Raw genomic sequence first — 25,743 nt, 5'->3', positions numbered from 1 at the left:
TGCCAAAGTGAAGCTTCTTGCCCTAATATCATTGTGCCCTCGTTAAAAATAAGCAGCCCAAACCCATTCTGTGTTATCCTTGAAATCCATTAAATGATACAATAATTCCTCTTACAACAACAGTGTTCTTTAGTGGTTCTTAATGTAGAGCCTCAATGTATGGGGTTCATTGCATTTCAGCCAGTGTATGTTTAATAAGGAGTTGGCTTTTTTTTTATATATATATATTTCACTAATTTTTGAGTATTCTTTTTATCAGTTAGGTAAACTAACCACGAATTCGTTCAGTCTATGGGCAAATTGTAGAATAACGCAATTGAAGTGATTGTTTTCTTTGTCTCTGTAAATATATTTGTCCTCTCTCTATAAATTTTGGTCTGGAAAAGAAGAAATCTGAGAAATTGAAAACAATACATTTGTAAGGGCATGTATTTTCATGAAAGATTAGGCTTTCGCTAAGTATGTGAAAAAACATTGTCCAGATATTGTCACAGAGAAGAAAAACAGAACATGATAAATGTATAACCTCAAAGAATTGTTTTTCCTATATTTGGTTGGTATTCGTTTCAGAGGCACAGGAGTAAGGGTCAGATACATGTAAGAATTTTTAATGGAGTTTTCTTTCAGTTACTTAATGATGCAGATGATTTTCAAGTACCGGGGCGGGGGGAAGCTAGGGTTATACATTTGATTTTCTCTTTTACAAGGCTTTTCTTATGTCCTTTTCTGTAATATTCTTGCCTTCTCGAGTGTCTGTCATTGAAATCAATTTCAGATGTCAGGAAAAAAGTTAAAGATGTTGGCATTAGTTGTCACAGATCAGACTAGGATGTCTCATTAAACTGAGCAAAGGAGGAGTGTGAAATCACCTTTAATTTTCAGATTGGTTGGTCTTCAATGTTAAACTGAACGTGATTCATGCCTTTCAGAGTAATATGTGATAACGTTTACTAAAACTTCACTTAAATATTAGAAGATGTATTTTTGTCTCTGCATGGTACGAATGATTTTGGTTTCCTGTATTCTCCTTTCTCGGCTGATGGCCTCTAAAAGTGAACTTTCAGAACAAATGTAGAGCAAGTGAGGCATGCCCCTGTTGTGTTGATAATATCAACTTGACAAATGTATTTTGAATTTTGCCTGCAGCCATTAAAATGGAAAGCGAAGTCGCAAGTGTTTTACGGAAGGGTTTTCTTTATTGCTTGTACCAGCAAGTATTGTACTGATTTTGTCAAAGGAAAACGTAATTTCTATAAAGCACTTGCCCTATTGACTCCCAGCTAGAACAATATATTTTAATCCATCATCATGGGTTTTGCTGCTTCATTGTTGAGTTTGCCATTATTGCACTTTTTCTGTTTACTTCTAAGCTGATATAAGCTAAAGGCCAAAATTCTGAACTAAATAAATATTATGTTAATGCTAATTTAAGCTGACTGTTTATTAATAGAAATTGTTTTCTCTACATAACGAAGAAAAATAACAGAGGTTGTTGTTGAACTTTGCATATACAATGTTCATTATTTGGGTGCAGAGAAGGTCAACTCTGGTTCTGCTTTTCTGTCATGTATACCATTTTTATTGATTTTAGTTAGTTATTTTTACAATGGATTGTACTTGAAGTACATTGTAAATATGAAATAGAAGGATAAAAACAATTAGCTTTTGTCAGATACAATGGCTTGGCAGGCAGCAAGTGTGGAGAAGTGTCTTAGGTAATTTAATGTACGATACTTTAATTTAGAAATTATCATTTTTGTTGTGAGGCTGCTGGGTTGGCCTTCGTCCAACAAATGTTTCCTGTAACCATGGAACGTGTTAATTTATTGTGTTTTCACATTAAAACGGTGTCAAAATAAGTACCTGTTGAGTATTGCTAAACAGAGAGAAAAACAACTAATTTGCTTTTTAATGAGCCATTAATAATGTGCTAGCATTTCAGTCTGTTTACTTTTAAGTCAGACAGGATTCCTGGTTGAGCGTGTATTCCAGAAGATCTACTCCCTAAACAAGTCTTTGAAAAGCTGTGCTATTAGAAGACATTTTCATAAACTGCACGAGTGAAAGCTCTGATTGTGACAAACACGTGAATCGGAGTATTTATGTGATAACCCCTTCAAATAATAACTGCAGGGTGTTTGGAATAGACCACAGAAAGTTATATTATATTTGGGCCAAACTGTGTTCTGATTTTTTGCAACTCAGATGCCATTTCCTTTAAAAATAAGAACAGGTACATTGCATCCATTTTGCCCTTGTTTTTCTCTTCTTCACACCATGATGGGATTTAAAAGAACGGAAGCACCCAGGAGGCTCCCCACTACCTTTGCTTCCTGGGGTCACCGATTTCCGCTGTGCCGCAGCGTGTGTGTTCTGCCTCCTATTAGAACTTGCCGAATGAGGTGGGTTTGGAATAGTGTGTCTGAGTATCACTATCGGATTGCAGCTGTGTTCGGTGACCTCCTTAAAGACAGATAATCTATAAACCTCCTTCCAGTACCTGAAGGGGCTACAAGAAAGCTGGGGAGGGACTGTTGACAAAGGCTTGTGGGGATAGAACAAGGGGCAATGGGTATAAACTGGAGAGGGGCAGATTTAGACTAGATCTAAGGAGGATATTCTTCATTATGGGGGTGGTGAGACACCGGCCCAGGTGGCCCAGGGAAGCTGTGGCTGCCCCATCCCTGGAGGTGTTCAAGGCCAGGTTGGATGGGGCTTGGGGAGCCTGAGCCAGTGGGAGGTGTCCTGGGGGGGATGTTGGAACTGGATGAGCTTTAAGGTCCCTTCCAAACCATTCTATGATTCTATAAAAATCTGTGGTTTTGTCTATTTGGCAAATAGATATAAGCTTTCCTTTCTTTTGTCAATTCCCTTTTGGTATTTAAGAAACCATTTCCCAGGTATTTCTAGAGGACTATATTTCTGCACCTTGTACAAGTTTTTTTTCTTTTAATAAAATTAGAACATTTTAGTTTGTGCTTCAGATAATTGATTTTATTTTGAAGTTTCCGGTCGGAAAAACAGCAAATGTGCATTGATATTTTTCAGTCTTATATCTAAATGTGCGAGGAATTGCAGTCTCTGAAGCAGGAGAGCAGTAACTATCATTTGTGAATCTTAAACCTCAAATAGCCCAGGCTGTTTTCCAGCTGGGTTGGCATTAAGTGTCTGGTGAAAGGTGAAACTAACTTTGTTGATCTTGTCTCACCCATTGCTTTCCTAGAAAACAAGTTAGTGCTCATGTTAGACAAAGAACTGCTCTTTGTTTAAAAATAACTTGAAGTTGCCAGTCCTTTCAGAGAATGTAATTATTTCCTCTGGGGAAAAAAAGAATAACGTGCCTTATCTACTCAAGGAAAGCATTGAGATGCCCTTTCCTGCTTTCTTTGTCCTGCAATAATCTGCTTGCTTTTTTTTTCTTTTAAAGAACAATTCTTCTATGAACGTTCTTCTCTAGTGGTGCCTGGTGAAAATAACCTCAGTCTGTATTGTCCTGTGATGCACTCCTGGTAAAACTGTGTAAATCACCAACTATATTTGTCTCTTTCTCCCACGGAGTTTAATAAAGGAAATTCTTTTGATTAATAGCTTTTAGATTTAACAAACAACGCTGTTTTGGGTTATACATCCATCTGGTCCAGTTTCTAAATTGTCAGCTTGATGATGTATGTGAATGTATAGAGCAGAAACAGATGACTGGAGGGACTTGTGAAACCCTGCAGAGAATTAAGTCGGCAGATTGTTTTCCCCAGTGAGCAATTTTGTAGAACTTGTAAACCCGCCCAGGGCTTACCTCTTACAGGATACAGGAGTTCTCGTGACCAAGGTTCCGGCTTATTCCATATTCCTTTTGAATATACATCTTCATTAATGTCAGGTCGTCTAGGTTCAAAGTAAAGAGTAGGGGATTGCTCTGCATTTGTTTAACGCTGCTAAACAGGATTTAGCAAGACTATCTGCATTTATTTGATTAGGCTCCAGCAAAAATGATCAGGTCCTTCAGAGCTGGATTGCATGGGAGTAGGATTATGATGTGGTATACTAAATGTAACGTGTTGGAGTGTGGTGGTGGTTTTCTTCTTTGACAACTTGTGTGTTACGCAGCAGTGAGATGGGACTGAACACCAGGTTGTATTTCTGTTCTGTGCTGTATCGCCAGTCTCTTGTAGGCTCTTCCTGTCTTCTGATTTGCAATGTCAAGTTGGACAGAAAGGTTATGCGTGCACAATTCTCACACTTCACCAGGATAATATTTTCACATCTCTTTAAGGTGACTGAGGACTTGCAGGAAATTATACCGAACTTACAAACCCAGGCTTTGCCTTAAGCAGTTGATCCGCTTTCTCTTTTATGCCCATACTCCCTTTAACAATTTAGAAGAATGATTTTTGTGAAAGGAAGTCTTTTGTCTGATTGTTTGAGAGAAAATACTCAGACTCTGAAGACAGCCTCCTGATTTTTCTTGCATTAATTGCCAGTCTCATTAAAGGTTTTACACTGCTCTCCAAGGCACGCCTTAGCCAGTGATTACATGGTTTCATTCCATAGAATCATGGAATTATTAGGTTGGAAAAGACCTAATGATCATCAGCTCCAACCATACCTGTCTACTACTTAAATCATGTCCCCAAGCACCTCATCTACCCACTTTTTAAACTCCTTCAGGGATGGGGACTCAACCACCTCCTTGGGCAGCTGTTACAGTACTTGAGAACCCTTTCTGTGAAGAAATTTTTCTTAATGTCCAATCTAAACTCCTCCTGGCGCAGCTTGAGGCCATTTCTTGTCCTATCACCTGTCACTTGGGAGAAGAGACGAACACCCACCTCTCTGCAACCTCTTGAAAAACTTTGGTTAAACAGAATTTCATCTTTTTGCAACCAAGTTTGAAGGGAAGTTTTTAAATGCTCTTTTGTCTTTGAATTAGATTCACCATCCTTTTTTCCTTTTTTTCTTTTTATTGTGAACTATCTCGTAAGCACGCTAACATGACTGGTAGATGGTAGTCATTACATGGTTATTACTGTTGTCCAGAGTAAGAGGGCTCATGAAGTTCCACTGACTTGTGCTTAATTTAGTGTTGTGGTGGTGTTAACACAGAGGTGTCGTTTTACTTGCTTGTCAGATAAATCGCACTAACATACAGTGATTACATGAATTACTTCCAAAGGATAGCAATTCTTCAAGTTTACGTTTGTGGACCTTTAGTAACTTTAAAAAGATCATCCTTATAGTAATTTTTTATGTATAAGGACTTCTTTTTCCTCTTTTCTAGTTTGAACATAGTATATTGAGTAGTTATTACTTCTGTCCTGAGAAATCTATCCATACTAGAAGGAAAACAATTTTCCCTTCTATTTCAGTGCATAATTATACATCCTGTATCTATACACACTTCTTATAATGGGTTTTAAACAATATTACATTGATTTGCTATTGTTACATACAGAGTAATAGCTTTCAGTTATTTTGAATTACCTGATTTTAACATACTTGATGTAGTCCTTACAAATGACACAAATAAATAATGAATATTAATAACACCGTGAGCCGTATATCTCTTCAAGATATGTGAGTGCATTAGTACTAGCTCTTAAAATGATTTTTTAACTGACTGGTTTCTTTTATTACAGCTCATAGTGTAGTGAATGCAGTCTTTGAAGTTGTTTTATGATAAAAATTCTGCTCGCACAGTCTTTAAAATTTTAAGCACATTAACTGCAGCATGTTTACAAATGGTAAAGCAATTATCAACTATGATTTTTTTTTTTTTGATTGCTCGGTAGTGCCTTTAGATAGAGATACTGTGTGTTGAACACAGAAATATGGTACTTCAGTAAAAATATACTCCAGTTTGGGAGTTGCAATTCCTTGTTCCTACATACTGCAGGATACACAGTATTAACCTAATAGTTCTCTACACAGAACAATCTGCTGCAAGCCTTGGTATTAAAAACAAAAAACCAAAACCTCAAACCCAATCAACACCTCTCTTCCCCCAAATAAAAACCCCAAGAAGAAAACCACTCAAACCTTAATAAAGTTATGACGTTATTTTGAAACCACTATTTAAGTTCCCTCTCTGCCTAACTGGGGGTTTAACCCTGTCTGACTTATAAATAAATCTTTTATTTTTCCTTTGCATATCCTTTTGATGTATGTCATCCATCAATGTTAGCAAGAACCGTAAATGCATTGATCTATTGCTACACTTGGCAAGTTAAATAACACTTTATGTAAGAAGTATTGATTTATAAAATCCAGTACATGTAATTAACATTAGAACTGTCAAAAGCTGAAAACAGTATTAACTTGCTGCTTATTTATAACCCAAAGAAAATTAAATAAAATATCCAGATTAATAAACTAACTCCTTTTTTTTTTGTCTTTAGATATGTCAGGCTGAGTTATGTTTTCAAGAACAGTGATGTGTTTCTTCCAACTTCTGACAAGAAGAAATTACATATTTCATCAGTATTGTTGAAAATAATTTTATAGTCTCTAGATATGTGTATTATCCCTGAGGTGGTGAAAGAATTCCACTTGGATAGTTCTGAAAGGGGTTAGTGTACAAGATGCAGAAATAAGCGATGATATTAGGGAAAATTAAGGTAGCCCATTTATGTCAGGTTTTCACGGATCCTTTGTTCTGGCCCTTAATTAGTGCCTGCTCTTCTGCATGACAGTACACAAAGGCGGATCGCCCTGTTTGCCGGTAGAGTGTGTTATCCAGTTGTCTACACAAATTATGCCATGAGATACTTTGAGAGCTCTGCAAGGATCACTTTCTGTTTCTGAATAAAGCACTAACCAGGTAACTGTAACAGGGTTTTCTTAGGATGATGGGAATGTTTCAATTGAGTTCTGTGAACTTTGGGCTGTGCTTTGATTGTGGTTTTGTCCTAATTCAGCATCGCATAAGGATATGAACAATCCTGTCTCTGTTCAGTATAGCGTATGATGGTGCGCTTACCACCCTTGAATTCAATGGCACCATTGAGATCCTTTGAATTGACTTTGTTGAGGCAGGCCTTATGCAATTTATAAAGCTATTTACATTTTTAAAGTTTAAAGGGCAAAGTAAGAAAATTACAAGTTACATGTAAACAAAAGAACAATAGCAGAAGGAGTGGGCGTTGTTTTTTAACAAAAGTTTTGCATGAATCATTTCCCCTTTAGTCCCCTTCATCAAAAGAGATGTGTGTGTTTATATTGTCTATGGATATTCATAGCTGCTTTGCTGTTTGGAGATAATTCTCCCCTTGAAATAATAAATATGTGGCTCTACATGGCTTTCAATCTGGCAGCACCTTTGCTGTGCCATTGTTTCCTCTGCTGCACTAGCGTTTCTCTTCTGGTACTTCCAGATGCTCCTCAGCTGCTTACCTTTTTGATTTAATTCATCTTCTGCAGCAAAAACGATGGAGAATACCTCTTATACCAAGGACAAACCTGTGGAAAACACATCTATGTTTTTATCTTTCCTGTTCTCTTAAATGTTCTGTAGGGTTTCATCTTGCCTTCATCCTGCTGTCAGTTGGAATATTTAGTGGGTATATGCATTGATGGGTAGGTATCGATGTGATCAAATTGGCCCTACAGCAGCTGGGGATTGTAGGCTATGTAGTAGCAATAGTAACTTCCTTTGTGGTTAAGACAGTGAACAAAATCCTGCTATATTTGGATTTTTTTCGGTAAAGCACTTTTGCCTTCTCAGGACGTGTGTAACTTTCTGTAAGATATCCTCATGAATATTTCCAAAAATAATTCTGCAGTGTTTTTCAAGGGTGAACTACACTGCACATAACTTAAGAACATCATCTATAGCTTCTTGAGTTTTAATCTTAAGGCAGATATTCCTTGAATTCATGAAACTGTGAATTGAGATTGCCTCCTCATATACAACAAACCCTTTTTTTTTGCCCTGACTCAACTGAAGTATTACAGGAGGTCAGAAAGAGAAACTAAAACACGTGATGTAGAAATTAAACAGGAAAAGGAAACCTTTGTGGGACTTTAGGTTAATACACCAGGAGCTGCTTGAGGCTCAGTTAAAATGATATCAGCTCTTTTTTGTTTTTCTCCTTGGCTGGTCTGCTCAAGAAATCAATTTTTAAGAAAGGAATGATACAACTGTAATTGGGAAAATCTTTCTCAGTGCATTTGGGATAACCAAGAGAGTTTTATGTTGAATTTTAAATGGAGTGATGTTACCGACCACTGTCTTTTTCTGTCAGAATCCAGGCCCTGTAAAAATTCTCTTTTGTGCTTCTCCTCTTTTCAGTTCTGTTTGTGTGTGTCTAATAAAGCTCAAGAAATCTTTTCTCAAAAGGGAATTCTTCTTCAAGAAGTGATCCTGTAGTGATTGAAAGGATGGTCTTTAAATAGCTGGAGAGTGATAGGGAGTAGATTTTATGAATGCAAAGAACAGGTTATGTTTAAGGACTTCTAAGCAACCGTTGATAGTAAGATTTTCTCACAAAAGAACTGCCTTAGCTTTTTTCTGTTGTCTTGTCTCACCATAACATGCAAACGTGTCTTTGTGGTTCATCTAAAGCTGTTTGCAGGGAAAAATGGAAGGAGGTGAAGAGGTATAACAGGAAATATTTGTGCCCGAAAACAGGGTAGAAAGGTTAGAAATATTAAAACAGGTTTTCCTGTAGCAAATAATTTTGTGGTGTCTACCTTAGAATTGTAGAAATTTCTGAGGGAATGAATTGTGAGGTTTGTTCTTTTAAACAATAGTATGTACTAGTCAACATTTGGGAAAAAGATTTGGTGTGTTTCCACCAAGAAATGAGGGGCTTGGAAGCAAACTGAACTCTACAGTGCCATTTAGGTAATTCTGAAATACAGAGCTGATGCTTCAATTAAAAAACTAAAATAAGTTTTAATTAAATCTACTTAACTATCAGTGTGAAACACTCATTCTTGCCACTTGGGACTCCTATTCTATTGGATTATTGAAAGCTAATCATAACTATACATTACAGAGCATTTAGTTTTCCTCTTGGGATAGGACGCAACAGGTATGCAATCTTAAGTTCAATATTTCTTCCATCCAAATCAAATATATGATTGGCAATTACCCAATAAGTAACTTGCCAGTTACTTATTTGACCTGTTCAAGGCACAAAAAGTTACCCATCAAAATCCTGTCTCCCAGTGACTGTGCATTTAAAAGAAATAAATGTCACTTTTTCGAGAAATATGTAGGTTTCCTCACGGAACTTGCTGAGTCCTAAAACAATTTAATTCTATCCCCAATTAAAGCTTTAAAAGCACTATCCATCAACTTTAGCTGATGCTGTATTTGCATTTAGAGATCATAGTAGAGGTATCCAACAAGCAGATTATCTTTCTTATCTGTAGGAGAACAAAAATGGGTAGTGTGGGCTAATTTACTTGCCTTATGAAACTGAGAAAGAAAGATTGATTTAAATACAGTTGCTTCAGCATTATTCCAATATAGAATCAGATATGGTCTTTGATAAAAGTTCAGGAAATCCACTTTAAGGGAATGCTTTATACCATTGTGTGAAAATTCTTAACTATGGCAATATATTTGAAAAATAACCTGATATTTTAATGAAATATTCACTATGATGCATCAGTCCTTTCAAATCCAGGCTGAGAATGAGGTAGTAAAATGCAATTTAAATTTAATTGTTGTACTTGGTGATTTATGTCACACTTCCAACCAAGACGATTTGAATCTCAAATATCCAATATTTTGGGTAGAATAGCCTTCCTGCAAATCAATACAGTTCAAGTGACTGAATGCTCTAATGTATGTTTGACACTGTTGACAGTTTATGAATAGATCATATACTAACTTTCCCAGCATCTCACCAATACATTTTAGAAGGTTTGAACTCAAAAGAAGATTGATTCAAATATATCTGAGTTCAATCTGACTTCCCGGTACATTTCCCAAGATTTACTGTGTAATAATTCCAAATTTTTATGCCAAATAAGCTGTTGAAGTTCATTTCCACAAGAGAATAAAACTTGCATCCAGAGCTAGCACGTGTATGCATGCATGACAGGAACTAAGATAATAAGATTAAAAAGATCTTTTGAAAAGGAAAAAGAGAAAAATCTTTTCCATATCCAAGTTGGGAATAGGAAGAAAATGGACCTAATTCCCCAGAAGGTTCCAGTTATCAGCTGTCAGTCAGTACGGAGAAGTTCTACTCAACTGTATGCGCTCTGAAGCATCAGCTTGTGAATGTCACAGCTGAACTTTAATCTTTTCTCGATGGGATTCTGCTGTCCATAGTTGTACCTGCTTTCTTTGGATTAATGAAAAGACTCTTCCTGTCTTTAGTTTGGGTTTCCTGACTCTAGCTTCCTTTTTAATTTAACTATGCTCTTGTATTATGCATTCAATCCCCTAGATAGATCTTTTAAAATACTCTTTTCATGGCAGTTATCATTAATCTACCTGAAGATGGCTCACATCCCTCTTCCTTGCAAACAATGAAAGTAAAAGCATTTCTGTATTGTTGCTCTTCCGGACTGATTGTTCAGCCTCTGTATATAATTTATTTATCTAGTCTCATTTTCCTGGAAAATGCCTCAGAGATATTATCTTCTTTATTTTTTCTGTGTCAGTTGATTGTAGCTTTTAGACGTGCATGTGAAGAAAGGGTGATGTGCATCATGCTTTGACTAGGGACTAATAAGCTAAAATCAACGTAGGTGTGTTGTTTAATAAACCAATTGTATTTTTCTTTGACTTTATTGAAAAATGTATCTTCTCAGTTAAAAATTTATTTTCAATCTCATCTGTTGGGTGAATTGAGCTATGGAAAGACGGCTGCCGAAATGATATTTGTTAGTGATTGAGCTGTATTTGTTCTGACTTGCTGATTTATGAACAGATTAATCTACTTTTAATATTCAATATTGGCTCACCTAAAAGTGACTTAAAAGTAGAGATACATAACAAATATCAATGGAGGTGGGGGTTTCTAGCCTGTTCTCTGCACTCATTGCATTATTCCTCTGAGCGTGTTCAGGACTACAGTAACAGATTTTCTCAAGATGTGAGCACCACGTGCTTTCACCTGTAAGTGTTGTTATCCAGTATTTCTGGATAAAAAAATGCTAAGATTTTAACAGGGTAGTTGCAGTGTTGCTCACTGAAGATGATGTGGTATTTCTCTGGAGCATGGTATCTTTTCTTTGCTCAGTAGGATGGAGGTGTTCATCTTTAATTAAAAAATATGAATTCCTGAGGGACAGAACTGCAAGATTACTTTCAAGATCTTGTAGCACGCTGTAGTAATTGAAAGATCTATTTGATCTGGCTTTGGTTTATGTATTTTACAAATGTAAGCTGTTAGAGGGATAAGAATCATTAGCGAGAGTTTGTTAATGTGTTTATTAGACAGTATGGTTGAGGTCCCAGAGGTGGTACTCAGTTACTCGGTTTCTGAAGTCTTGTTCACTCATGCAATCCTTATGAGATTAGGTTCCTTTGGTTGACTAATGAGTGGCAAACCCTTAGAATGTTTGGTTTTGTTCCGTTCAGTACAAAGCTGTGCAGTCAGGCTGCCTTCTCCTCTTACAGATTCTTTTTGTGTGTGCCTGAAGATGACTTTCAGGGAGAGCAGCGTATGAGTGAGCTCTCAGCTTTTCTGTGATGCAACTCATCTGCTGGTGCTGGGGAGAAGGTCAGAGTAGGTAACAGTTGCATACAGAACCATTTTTGTATTTAAATGTCAGCATTAATTCAAACAAAAGTGTACAGGCATTTTTGAATTGGGTCCTGGAACTGTATTTTGAGATAAAATCTATCTAAGCATGTACCAGGGAAAGAAAATAGACAAACTCGGTAGTATAATGGAACTCTTGCAGTGTAATGATGCACAAAAGCGAGGCAGACGTGTTTTCGTGTTTTGGAGCGAATTTCCAAATTTTGGCATGTTCAATCCTATTTCTTCTTGAGATTGAAATAAAAATAGATGTGCACCATCCTTTTAAGGACATGAGTCGGGATGTTAGTGAGTTTGATAAGTGGTCTTAATGAGAATTTATAGAACCTCTGTATATGTGCCAACCTTATACTTTCAATAGTCCTTGCAACTCAAATTATTAGTAGTGTTGTTGTTATTGTTATTCTTGTTATTATTAAATTAGTGTAGCTGAAGAACGAGAGAGGCTGCAAGTATTTAGTATTTAGAAGAAAGCAATAGTGTATAGCATGAATGCTTTATTTTTATATTTTGTTAGGCAGAAAGCTTTTTTAGCTAAGGCTATTAATTCCAGTGTTTTATTATTCCTCATTCTAGGACTCGGATAGGCTTTTTATTAGCTTTTTGTTTTGTCCTTCAAAATAATACAAGCTGAGATGGTGTCATGGCTTCTAAACCATTGACTGGCCAAGGTTAGTCTTACGGTGAGCCTTTCCTGTATTTAATGATGTGCGAGTATCCCACACCTATTACATGACCCCCTGGTATCCTCCATCCCTTAGGCAGCTCCTTCTTTCCTACAAGGGAAGATATTTCTTTCTGAGATGGTTTTCATTTTTCCTGCCAATTTTCCTGTTGCCTTTAGATGCTCTATAACAACCAAACTTGTCCTTGTAGGTCTGGTATAAAATTCTGCTTTTCGTTACAGCTTAAAGACGTAAAGCTTAGGGTGCAGCCACCGTTTTGATCGTGTGTCTGAGGTGTGAGCAGCACTGTGCCGCAGCAATGCCAGAGTCAGCAAACCTGTACTGCTGCCTCTCTTCATGGAATCTTTGCTCAGTATCTTATTTTCATTTCTGCTTTCAGTGTCTATTTAGTGAGCTCTGATTACATAATTGATTTTGATAAACTGATGGCATGTGATTGATGAGAAAGTCAGGAATAAAAGATTAGAAGATAAAATTACTTTAAGGGTTTAAGTAAAACTTCCAGAGAGATGGGGTAATTTATAAAGCATGCTCTACACTTTATAAAAATATTCCCGTAGGTCTATTAAATTTTACCTTCTACCAGAATTGGATTGAATTTTGAGAATATTTTTCATGTAATACCGGCTTGATGGTGATGCTGCAAATGGGATAAGAGTTCTGAGTGGGTTGCAACATCGCTGGGTTTGGAATATTTGAGTAGGAAGTGTGGGGCTGAATGACAGACTTGTGGGCAGCAGTCTTTGTCTTTCAAATAAATCATTTGGTCTTGGAAAAATATAAGTTAGAAGGAGTAAGTGGATAATTCAGAGTGAAATAAGCAAGGAGGTTATGCTGCTCGAGTCTGTAAATCGCTGAAAAACAGGATCAACAGATTACTTAGGTAGAGGTTTATAGTGCAGATACCAGTTTCATTGTAATCTCCCAGACTGGCTCATTTCCTTCAGGAAGGAATCATTTAACAAGCTCACTAGCAAGTAGATGTCATTGTTTTCAGAGTACTCAGCACTAATAATCTCAATTTCCCAACTGGACCCTACTACAACCCCTTCCCCTAAACACCAGCTCCTTGCCACTGCCTGTTCATCTCCAGAGAAAACCTGATACCTTAAGTCTTGCAAGGATAGAATGGCTCTCTCACAACAACTTTGGGAGGCTCCCCAAAATATGTGTGAGGCCTCTGAAATTATTTAACATTTCCTTATTGTTTAGAAATATCTTTGGGAAAAAAAATGCTTTTTGCTCTGGGTAAAATAACTGTGTTTCACACTAATGTCATCTAACTCCAGTTTAGAGTTTTCTTTATTAAGGTTTAAAATATTGGTTGATTTGACTAATTAAGAGAAAATAGGAAGTGAGATAACACTTCACAATATTTGCAGTCATTAAAGCAAGCAAACAAAAAAAAGAGCTTTGCAGAATATGATCTCAGTCATGTAATAGAGTGGAGAAGAGTGGAGATGGAAAACCATCACTGATTTGCCTGAGTCTGACTAGTTCAGAGCTGTTCCTATATTCTCATATGTTGCATTTTCATAGATTCCTATATATCCATTTAAAGAAAATATTGCTCATCTACACGGGGCATTAATCAATTCGTTTGAAAATATAATTTTGTAAAATGCTAAAATTCAGAAAGGGGCCTTACCTCAAAATATGTTTTTTTTAATTGGCTTTGTTAGGTTTTGTGTAGTAAGTATTGCTTAAAGATGAAGTTCTTTTTCTCTGCAGAAATAGCTATATCTTTCTGCAGTTAAACTTTAGGAACTAGTGAGACGATTTATCAATACAAACCATCAAATGTGCACACAGCTGATGTTCACCTTCATAGCCAATTGTAGCTAATAGTTTGGCAACAGTCAGCCCGTGACTCCGTGACCGCAGCCAGCTGAAGTGCAGCTGCTACCCCGGGAAGGTACCATTTGGCTGAGGATGAGTCGGTGTTGCTGTGTAGTCTGCGAAGTGATAAAAATTCCCCGATGAGAGACAAAGTGAAAGATAAGGGCTTAGAGAGGTTGACCTCACCAGGCTGAGCTGAGCTGCATACCCTCTGCTGTCTCAGTCTTTGGTGGAGCACCAGAGCACCTGGAAATCCACCGACATCCCTTACCTTGAGCTCTTTCTTCCCTTACGTGTGTCGTTGCTGTCTTGTGACTATCAGCTGTTAAATACTGTAGGATGTGACCTGCGGACTTAAACATCTGAGACAACCTTGAATAGTAAATGAGGTCACTCCCCCATGAACTGTAAAAGATAGCTTAAACTCTTTAAATAGCAAGTATAAAAATACCTGAGCTTAATCTAAAATAAGCTTTAAAAGAAAGATTAGCAGTTTACCTGAACAGTTAGTTGCCCTGGGACAACATTTGTGTAATTTGCTACACATACACCTTGCTGCACTCCTGAAAAGCAGCGTGCAGGAACATTATTCTGTATTTTATACTAAATTGCTGATCTTGAGTGTAGCTTCGGTATTCTATTATAAATGCACATAAACATGTTAATTTTTAGTATAGATGGTACTTGTAAGGTTCTAAGATGAAGTCTGTAGTTCCGACACAGTTACAAGTAGAAATTTGGCGTGTAAAATGTGCAAACCTCCATCTCCCAGAGGTGACAAGGGGCGGGTTGCCAACCAGTGGAGACTTGTAATAAATCTGTGTTTGAGTGGCGGTTTGGCAATTTACCAGTCAAGATTTTTGCTACTTGGAGTATTTTGAGCATTTGTGAGCCACGGGAGAACAACAGTTTGAAACTACATGTGACCCTCGAACATTATTGAAGTACCCTAATTCAAAATCTGTTAGTGGTTTCAGGTAATATAATTTTAACACGTTTTGGTTGGCAATAATGTTGAAAAACACATTAATCTTGCGGTTTTGTGAGGTGTTTTTTTCTAAACTCCTTTTTTTTTCTATCAAAATTCTTCATTTACCCTGAGACTTCTCCTGCCGTGATAATCATTTCTATCCAAGATTACTCTTCTGGTTTGTATTCAAGAAATAAAAAAACCCCTCTGAGTGGATTTAATCCTCGCAGAGGATGGGGGCGAGGGGGAAAAGCCAATGGGGCTCTTCACTGCCTGCCACAGTAGACAGTGCTGAAATTCTTGTATGTATAAACAGTGAATATGGACAAAAGCTTGTCTGAGTGGGCACTTCATTTCTAAGTAAGTTCCAAGGACTAATGTTATAAAGGTCTTGTGAATTCTGCATCTAAAGATAAAGCTTGGTTATGAATATACCAGGGTAAGCCTGAACTACTCAATCATGTTGCCTCTTGTTTTATGATGGACATTTTGAGATGAAATGAGTAAAATGTTGGTGGCTCATACTGTACTTGCTTAAATAGCTTACAAAACTGTTTTCTGTCTGTATTTCAGATGATGTTGCGCCATACTTCAAGACGGAGCCAGGCTTGCCCCAGATACACTTGGAAGGAAATCGACTCGTCCTTACGTGCCTTGCCGAAGGCAGCTGGCCCTTGGAATTTAAGTGGTTACACAATGACAGTGAAATAACCACTTACTCCACTGAATATAAGTAAATAAAAGCTATATAATAGCCTTCGCTAAGTGTAATTGCAAAAAGCCACAAACCAAACACGCTGCCCCCCAAAATCCCCAGTACCTCAAGCCAGCTTTGCAGATACTGATACGTTACCAGGGTGTTTCATCATGAAAGAAGACTTTTTTTTTTTTGTCAAAAAATAAGATCTCTTTAAAAGAATATCCTTTGCTAAAAGTGATATTTCACACTTCAAAACAAGGGTCCTAACCCTTGAATTTTTACATACCAGAAATGCTATTTGCTGGAGATGTAACTTAGCATGTATTTGTAATAAACAGCAGGCATATTCCTTAGATAAATATTATATATGATGGGTTACTCATCCTTGAACAAAGCAAAGCTCACTGGGACTATTCTTTTCGATAAGACCTAAAAGAATGTTGTCTATCTTAAATTGCATACGAAACTTTTGGTTTCACTTCCAAGAATGTGAAAATTAATCTTGTAGTTTAACAAACTGTTCTTCTGTGATTATGCACTTTGCTCCCGGGGCCTCACTGACTCCCTCTCTATTCCCCAACACATCCCATCAGGCAAGAGAAAAACCATACTGTGGCTAATTAGAGCTACAGTTTTGCTGATAGGCAGCAGATGGCTGGCCAAATATCAAAGTGTGGAAGAGCCAAGTTTTGGCTCCTTTTCTTTAAAGAGAGCATGAACTGGGACTCCCCTATGCAACTGGTGATTTCTGTAACCTTATAGACATTTAATATTTATGCAACTTATTTATTGCTTTCAAATTTTGTTGAAGTTACCTAGTGACTTCAGAATTTATAAGGGGTGGGTGTGTGACAGATGGAGCCCTTGTACAGCATTATATCTTTAGCTGACGAAGGTAACTAGTGCACTGTTGTAATTAGATTGCTTAAGGTAGGGAAAAGTTGTGCTCTATCACTATAGACAAATTACAGGATGGATTAGTATAAAAAGGCAGATAATGTTATAATGTTCTACATCATTGCACAAGGTAGTCCAAAATTACTTTTTCCAAAGATTTTAAAAATTAAAATCTGACATTAGTTTTATTTTCAATATTATTTACATTTACAGAGTGATAGGGAAAAAGTTTAAACTTTTTTTGGGTCATTTAGCATCTAAAATATTTAGCACCTATGTTTCAAATCAAACGTATAGATATATGTGAACTTCCCAGAAGTTAAAGACTTTTGATTTTAGATAAAACTACTTAATCTTGAGTAATCACATCTATTAATGATTGGTATTTTCCAGCCTTGAGATACGCTGATAGCTCAAATGAGCCATACACACATATAGATTTGTGAATACTTTCTACAAAGTACAAAAAGTCTTTAATAGCAAAAATAATCACAGGAGGTTTGAGCGTCACTTTGTGTAAATGCCACTTGTTTTGATCAACAATAGCAGAGTCTGTTGTAGTTTCTTGGTAGAAGGAGCTGACAACAGCTTTTAACTGAGTAAGATGCTGAGGAAGTAAGACAAAGAAATGGTGTGGGAGGAGAGAACACATCAATGTGGAATAAACAAAAAGCAAAGGTTAGAAAACAAGCTTTGTAGATGTGGTAATCACTAAGAGACTTATATTTGATGATACTAGGAGAAACCTGGATAGGAAAGTGTGACATTTCAAAACTAAGATCAGAATGCTGTGCTATATCTTAAATAAGTGCACACCCTAATACAAAACAGTATTTTTATTGTGTATCACAGGAGAAGTAAGAATCTGTGCATTGGAACACCCTTCCCAAGCTGTCTGCGTACATATGTCTATACTTTGTTTCTCATCATTGGACTTAAGTTAGTCTAGTGAACGCCCGGTCATGATACATGCTATATTTACTAATTTTGCATTTTTCATATTGTTTTTGTTTGTATTTCTGTTTAAAACATCATCTACAGAGGTGATTAAGAAGATAGGAAAACTGCTGGTTTATAATAAAAAAATAATAGCGATAGAAAACATTAATTTAGAAGTTGCAACCCTACTACTACTATACCACAGAGATAAGCCAAATGAGATTTTGATTCTATAGAAATGCAGAGATTTAAGCTGCCGAAAAGGATTATATGACATAGGTGCATTTGAGTGAATGAAAGTAAGGAAAATATATGCTTAGACATAACAATTCCAGTTGCAAAATTTAAACTTTGACCCCATAATAGTTTGCTTTGCAGTTCTCTTGGGTAAATACTCTGTTCAAACGCATGACTCTTTCCTGTATAAGTGACTTCTGCTGCAGTTTGAATCATCAATCAAAGATTTTTGGTAATTGATATTACTTAGTGTGTCTCAGTCAAACTAACGCATATATTGTAACAGGCTGAAAATGTTCAAATCTTGTTATAACGCACCAAGTGAGTAAAGAACTAATTGGAGTCTTTGCATTTTGACATTGGTGACCCTGATCGAACGGGTTTTCTTTATATAACGATGCTGATGTGCGCACAGCCTGGCTTTTGTAGTGACTGTGCATACACTAGTTTGTTTTAAGAATTTATAAAACAACATTATAAATTCTTTGTGATCTGAGATGCATGTAATGAAAACAAATCGATATTGCTGACTCGAGCAGCAATTTGGCTTATGTCTATAAGTTAAGAGTCTTTAAAGTTCAGGCACTGACTTTTTTCTTCTTCTTTATTTTTCTTTTTTTCTTTTGAATTAAAGTCTGGACACAGTGTGTCTTCCATATTTGATTTTGTGGCCTGAAGATATTGCTACATTTCATAAACTAAGGTTATGTTTAAGCAGCAGTACACTTTCTGTCTAAACTACTTACAAGTATCTGATTATTATATTTGTATTTTTAACATTGGATGTGTTTAAATTTTATTCTATGTAAAAAAAAGTTGGATCAGCTGATGCATAAGTCCCCTACTGAAAAGTCTGAATAGATAAGAAGCTATGTGGCTCTCCAATAAAATATATTTGGTTTTAATTCTGTCTTTACAATTATGGCCATTAAAACCAGTAGATTCACTTCAAAGTCTTAGATGATTTAAAATGAAAGTTAATAATGTTTTGCAGCAATCATTTGCCTGGCAGAGAAGCAAATTATTCTGTAAGGAACTTGGGAAGCCTTATGTGCTATTGATTTCTATCCTGTGCCTTGTATTTTTACCTCTTTTCTCGCTCTATTTCCTATGGCATTCTCATCAGGCAAGAGGCAACAGGGCTAATTCAGAGTTATATACTCACTGCCCAGCAAGTATTTGTGTGCTGGTTGTTGGGTTTACTACTACTCCCAAGCAGAGCACTATTTTGAGGCTTCCTTATCTTCACAGTGCAAATGGTCATAATCGCAGGAGCAAATTTGTCGGTTGCTCCAAAGGAGGTCAGGAGGAGTCAGCTTAGACACACAGGCAGACAGACAACACAATTACCTACAATTTGTGTACTTAGGGAGCCAGGATCTCATAGGAATCACAGCAGATTGCTAAAATTTGTCCATGGGCTCTGTTTTAATTCACTGTATTTTGTTGTCTGATTGATTTGCTATACTGTATTTGATTGTAATTATAATGCAGTGATTATAGACTTCATTTATCACTTAAACTAGATTTTTTTTCCTTCCTCCTTTGTTTTTGTGCTTTCTGATCCTGTTCAGATATTAAGCTCTGTATGTGGGTGTGTGTAGTATGTGTGTGTATGAGAAGAGATGGTTTCTTTTAGAGGAATTAAATTTGGAAGATTAAAATTCAGCAGTTTTATTTTTCCTCATCTTTTCATAAAGACTTTCATTAATCCTACCATAATATCTCCAGAAGGTGACCAGGGGAATATGTGCTTTGATTAATGTTTGTTTAAAGCAGGATTATCTATATTATTCATGTGTTTTATTCACATTAAACTGTGCCTATCGGCTCATTTTCATGTTGAGTAATCAGATGTAGTTGAATGAGGAAGGTGAGCGTTCAGTGACTTCTGAAGCAGAGTGAAGGGCAGAACAAAAACAATGCACTGTGTCTTTTCCACTCTTCTTCTGAGTTACAGTAGTCACGCAGTGTAGTCACCAGCATTTTTTCATTGTAAAGCTTTGATATTTCTTGCAAGTCTTCCTAATGTCTACATTTAGATTACAGTCTTCTTGTGCCACCTCTGAACAAAGTACCAGGAATCTTTACCTTAAGAGTGAGGGTAGATAGAACTAAGGAGAACATTTCAATCTATATTTCGAGAGGATTTGTGGAAAACTAATTAGTATTTATCAAATGTAGCTTTTAAGGCTGGAAGGTATTTTATGCATTTTAAGTACTTTTTTTCCTCTATATAATACAGAAAATATTGTAGAAAGAGACCAGAGATTATATGGGAATGCTGTTTGTAAGAAAAAGATACAACTAAGCGTTTGAGACAGCGTGTGAAATATTAGAAGAGAAATAAGGAATGCCACCTAAAGTAGCACTGATCTGCCATTACGAAGCAGTGCGCTATAATTCTGCATTTTGTCTTACAGGTACATCATCCCAGCTTTGCAGAGGTCGGATGCTGGCTTCTATCAGTGCGTGGTACGGAACAGGATGGGGGCATTGCTGCAAAGAAGATCTGAAGTTCAAGTGGCATGTAGGTTTGAATGGAAGTTATTCTGTGATTCTTTGCTAACTGATTCTTTTTAGGGGGGAAAAAAAAGCAACGTAGCAATAACAATTGCTGTTGTGAGAAGTTATTATATATCACGTTCAATAAATTTTAAAAGGATTGCATCACAAGAAGCTTGCGCTTACTCTTGTTATCTTCTGGGAAACAGTTCAAAGTGGTGCAAAATGAAGTCTTTAGAGCAAGCTCTGAGCTGTTCAAAGCCGTCAAAACCAGTTCATTTGGAAAGAGCAATAGCATGAGAAGACTATGATACCTTTCCCTGAATATGCAGGGATTAAGAAAGGCCATATACCACAAATCAGTATCAATGAAAACAACAACAACAAAAGCCCAGAGGACAGCAGAGGGTATCTGAGATAAAACCATATGGTGAAGACAGCTCCATGAAGGTTTTGGATCATAATCTGTATGATACAAAATAAGCAATTGTTTCACAATGAAAACCTTGCTAATGAGACTTTAAAAGTCAGGTCTTGGCAACGTTCGGAGCCAAACCCTCCGGTATCTGTACTGCTTTCATTTGGACTATGCAGAATTTTTGAGCTGACCTCTGATTTGATATGTAAATTCCATTTGGGAATGTTACATTGATTTTTTTTCAGGAGTTAGTTAACAGTGCTAGTTAACACAATCTGAGAAATACTATAATTTTCTTTTTTTTTCAGTTAACTTATAGACAATATGACCCAAATAAGTTGTTTCACAATAACCATGAAATTAGGCCTTATTCTTTTTTTCAAAGTAAAAACACATAATATTTTTTTAAAAGACAGATTTGTATGCTGCCTGTAAGTAATCTGATATATAGATCAAATTTCTCATCTTCAGGGTCAGTAACTGGAAATTCAGTAGTAGTAAATGTCACTTGATAAGTGGAATTTAGATAAATTGAATTATTTATTAGGAACTCAATCCGTGGAACTGATTCAAGTTAATCACTATGCCATGAGAGAAAATACATGGAATTTCCTGTGTTTTAACATAAAAACAGTCGCAAATGATACCATGTAAGTTTTAGCATCCTTTTCACCAGTGCATTATGTTACTATGTACCTGTAATGTCAGCAATTTCAGTGGTCTGATGTTTGATCTCTCAGTGGTATCATTTCAGAGATGCTGGGAGCTGATGTATAGTTCCACTGCTGCTAAAACGGGTTTTTCCTTCCCAGCCTTCTACCCACCTTTATGCCCCTGCTCTATACTCCTCCGAGTGCTCTTGTGCTCACTCTGATGTATGTCAGACCTTTTCCTGAATATTCTTCTGTATAAATGAATTGTATCAGGTCACAGATTGTCTGGTGTAAGCTGCTACAAGCAGGTACAGCTGCGAGTGGGGTGAGGGACCTTTGATGAGGTTAGAAGTAGAAGGTGGAGCAGGAGAAGATGAGAGTGAGATACTTCTCATTCCGCTGCAGTGAGCTATTAGATTAGCCCAGATGCCTCTGGAGTTGCATCTACAGGTGTGGTTTCAGGGGAAGGCTATGGTAGCTGTACCAGAGAACCTACTCATTTTCTCCTCCATCCCACTGATTGTTCCCTGCCTTGTATTGCAGCGTACCACTCTATCCCTTTAGACTCAGTGGGAAAACTTGTTTGTGCAGCTGTGGGCTGGAAAGCTTCTCCAAAATGGAAAGAAAAAAAAAAAAGGCAAAGCAACAATTAATTTTGTAGTGTTTGTTGTAACAGTTCCTTCCCCGCCATCTGATTGCCTATGCAGCTGTACCGGCAGTTGTACTGGTGTAGTGGAGGGAGCGATTCTTGAGGATGTACTTGTGGGAATGACGGTGAGAAAGAGGCACAGGAATGTCTTGGTACCGCTGCTGAAGAATTTTGTCTCCTGAAAAGACAGCTTTATTCCCCTCAGAACAAGAAAAGATCTGCAGAAAGTGTTCTGTTTCTCCAGGCTGTTTTGTGTATGCGTTTGGTTGTTCTTGGGAGAGAAAGAAGTGTAATTTTAAAGTGTTTACTTTCTCCGGTTTTAATGTTTTCCTCCCAGTTCGTAGTTCTGCATCGCTGAATGGGGTTAAAAAGCTATCTTTTAAGACTTGTCTGCCTGAATTAAGCAGTCTGTCTATAAATTCATTTTCACTGACAAAGAGATTGAGACAAAGCAAAGCAGATCTTAGCTGATGGGGGAAACCTTTTATCTTGAACCTAGAGTGACCTATAGGTTCTGTAGTGAAACTCATCAGTCAAACTTGCACTTCTTTCCTGCACATATTAATCTTGTGTTCTACAAGTTTTAAATACCCTCTTTCTCCTCCACCCAGGGCAGCTACTGATACTGTGTCATTATTTCCTGTATTTTAACGTTTCTAAGCTAAATTAATTGGTTTAAGCTGTATGGATGTAATGATGTATCTGGTATTTACCAAATTGAGTTCTTGGTTGTTCTTGAGAAAATATTGGAAAGCAGCATTCCAAAGGATTGCTAAAGTCATCTTATCCAATCAGCAGGTGTTATGGGGAACTGTACATTAGGTGTTGAACTCAAAAGGGTTCACAGGAGATGCCACTGGATAGAGGATGCTTCCCAATACATGTAAACTCAGGATCTCTAGTGAAAAATGGGAAGGCACAGTTGTAATGTGCATTGAGAAAGATCTGAGGTATTTTGCATGTCTTAGATCTCTGAAGTAACAGGGAGCTTGTTTAATAATTAAAAAAATCTTCTCAACACATGCTAACATATTACTTAGCTGAATGGGAACAGATATTTGTGAAAAAACTGCAGAGCAGATCTTAATTACAGAATGGGCTTAAAAACTCTTGGATTGTGAAGACTGAAATAATCATATGACAGTGAAGTTAATTAGATCCACCTACGCGGTTTGAAACTTCTTTTTAAGTACATGATCTGATTACAGTTGTAAGAAATATGGAGCAACAGAGGAAGTACAATGCTGATTATGTCTGAATAAATAACTTGAAAAATCACAAAGATGATTAAAGCTTCTTTAAAATACCATGTGTTTTTAATTTCTGCTCTTGTTCTGTCTCTTCTCATCTCCTGCCAGCTGCAGACCTGATAGCAGTTTGTGTTTCAATGTCCTTTGCATCCCTCTGCAGCAGAGAACTTGTAAAGAACCCTGTGGTCCTTAAAAAAAAAAGGAATACAGTGGCAGAAACCAGGATAGTTCTGTGTGTGTGTCAGTTTCTTGCTTTAAAGCAAATTAAAATGCATAGAAGTTCTTTGGAAGGTGAATAAGTAGGAGCCTACAGCCCTGTTTATTTTAACGGATAGGAATGTGATACAAAAGGCAAAAGAAAAACAAGTAGAAAACGTTCACTGAATTTTTACGAGGTCTCCATAGATATTTGAACTTGTCTATGAAATAAAACCTTCAGAGCCAGAAGTTCTGCAACTGTGGCTTTCTTTCTTCCATTAAAATTTTCGTTAAAAGCTGCTCTATAATACTCTGGATGCTTTTGTAAATGTCAGAGGTCTAGATGCACTATTTAAATTGTAGTATAGTGCCAGAAGAACTAATAGCTACCAACATGACTGTAGCCTTGTTATTTTGATATCCATTTGGGTATAATGGCTTACGTGCATAGATCTAATTATACATTGGTTTGACTACAAGTGATACAGCTGCATGTCTGTTTGTGTAGCTATGGATAAAAGGCTAAAAAAGAAATTGGTGACCAAAAAATTGCTATAATTATGTACACCATTTACGTGCTTTTGCATTGCACAGGAATTTATTTTATATTGTGAAAGGATTTATTTTTAAAAAACTCTACCAAACCTCAATTAAAACGTCACTTTCAGTTAAAAACAGACTCAGTTATTGGAAAAGAACACTGAGGCCATACAGGACTGCTGACTGATGCACTTCTTGTGTGCACCAGCAGCACTTAGCTTTGCCTTATGCCTTGCTGCTCATACAAATCTGTATTAATCAACATAGTCTCATGATCTGTAGCTTCATATTGACTAATTGTAGCAATGCCAATGACTATTGTAAAATACAGTTATTTCTCTGTCCACTGAAAAGAAATGGGCAGAGAGACAAGAACTCCCAGAACTCGTATTTTTTTTTTCTTTGCAGACATGGGGAATTTCATGGACACAGACCAGAGAAAAACAGTGACTCAAGGACAAGCTGCAGTTTTAAACTTCCTACACATACTCAGCTATCCGAGACCACAAGTGACATGGTTTAGAGACGGGCACAAGATAATACCAAGCAGCAGAATGTAAGTCAATTTAAAGCTCAAAATATCCCCATCCTAAAATATGATTAATTACATTTGATAACACAACTTACATTTTAAGTACGCTAATTAAGGTTTAAAGAGAATAAAGTAGCCTTGTTCTTACGAAGTTTGAGATAAATGACTATTTTAAGACCATCTCTGAACTTCCTAAGCAGTTTGACAAAATAATTCATGTGATTTTAATGGTCCTGGTGCAGCATAAGGGAGTAGATGTGCAGAACGCCTGCACTTCCTTCTCACTATTCATTTTCATGTTACATTTTGGAAAAGTAAATGCTCCTCTCTCAATTATGTTTACTTGAGTGGACTAACTTAATGAATACTGAGATTTTTCTTTTTTAATGTATGAGTCTGATTTTCCTTTTAACATGGAGTTGTGCTTAATGCTATTTTCCTCTCGATAAAATTCTAAATATTGTGCTTTTTTCTCGCTTATCTTTTTAGCCTACAATGACAGTTTTATTTCTTTTTGACTAATTAGCAGCTCACTCACTAATGGCCCAGTACTTGCACTTTGATTAGTTATTATCTCAAGGTGTGCTCATTTATCATTTCCTGAAACAGTTACGAAGCCATCCTGTGTTTTTACATGCTCAGTTTTATTTAGAGACCGAAGGAGTTAGCTGCAACATTAAAAAATGTAGATAAATCTTGTTTTACTTGCCTAATTTATTAGGAAACTGTTGAAGTGCCAAGAATGTTGATGGGTTTTTTTATCTGCATATTATATTTTCATATGTTCAAAGGGATAGATGTGCTAGCGACTGATGGTAATTGGATATTGCTAAGTTCCAGAAGGGTTGGTCAGTCTTTAGAGTTTATATTAGAAAGGGGAAACTCTTCTTGGATTTTAATTTTATTAATCCATGCTGTATATTTTACTGCTGCTTATGTGCATTTTTTAAACCTGAAAGCTAGTGTTACAATCTCTTTGGAACTGTTAAAATTAGTATTGCAGGGAT

The 25,743-nt window shown here is 36.7% G+C and overlaps 1 protein-coding gene across 2 annotated transcripts in view; it reads left to right on the top strand.

The window, feature by feature from the left end:
* SDK1 (sidekick cell adhesion molecule 1) overlaps positions 1-25,743 on the top strand; it is a 405,082-nt gene that overhangs the window by 96,874 nt on the left and 282,465 nt on the right. For both annotated transcript variants that reach the window (XM_054080680.1, XM_054080679.1), the window contains exons 2-4: positions 15,792-15,951; positions 20,415-20,521; positions 24,613-24,760. In XM_054080680.1, the coding sequence (XP_053936655.1) occupies positions 15,792-15,951; positions 20,415-20,521; positions 24,613-24,760 (415 nt within the window). The remainder of the gene's footprint in view (positions 1-15,791; positions 15,952-20,414; positions 20,522-24,612; positions 24,761-25,743) is intronic.

The sequence above is a fragment of the Cuculus canorus genome, chromosome 15 (genome assembly GCF_017976375.1).
Source record: "Cuculus canorus isolate bCucCan1 chromosome 15, bCucCan1.pri, whole genome shotgun sequence".
In the NCBI taxonomy this organism is placed as follows: domain Eukaryota; kingdom Metazoa; phylum Chordata; class Aves; order Cuculiformes; family Cuculidae; genus Cuculus; species Cuculus canorus.
The sequence above is the reverse complement of the archived record's forward strand: the minus strand, read 5'-3'. Positions and strand labels throughout refer to the sequence as shown.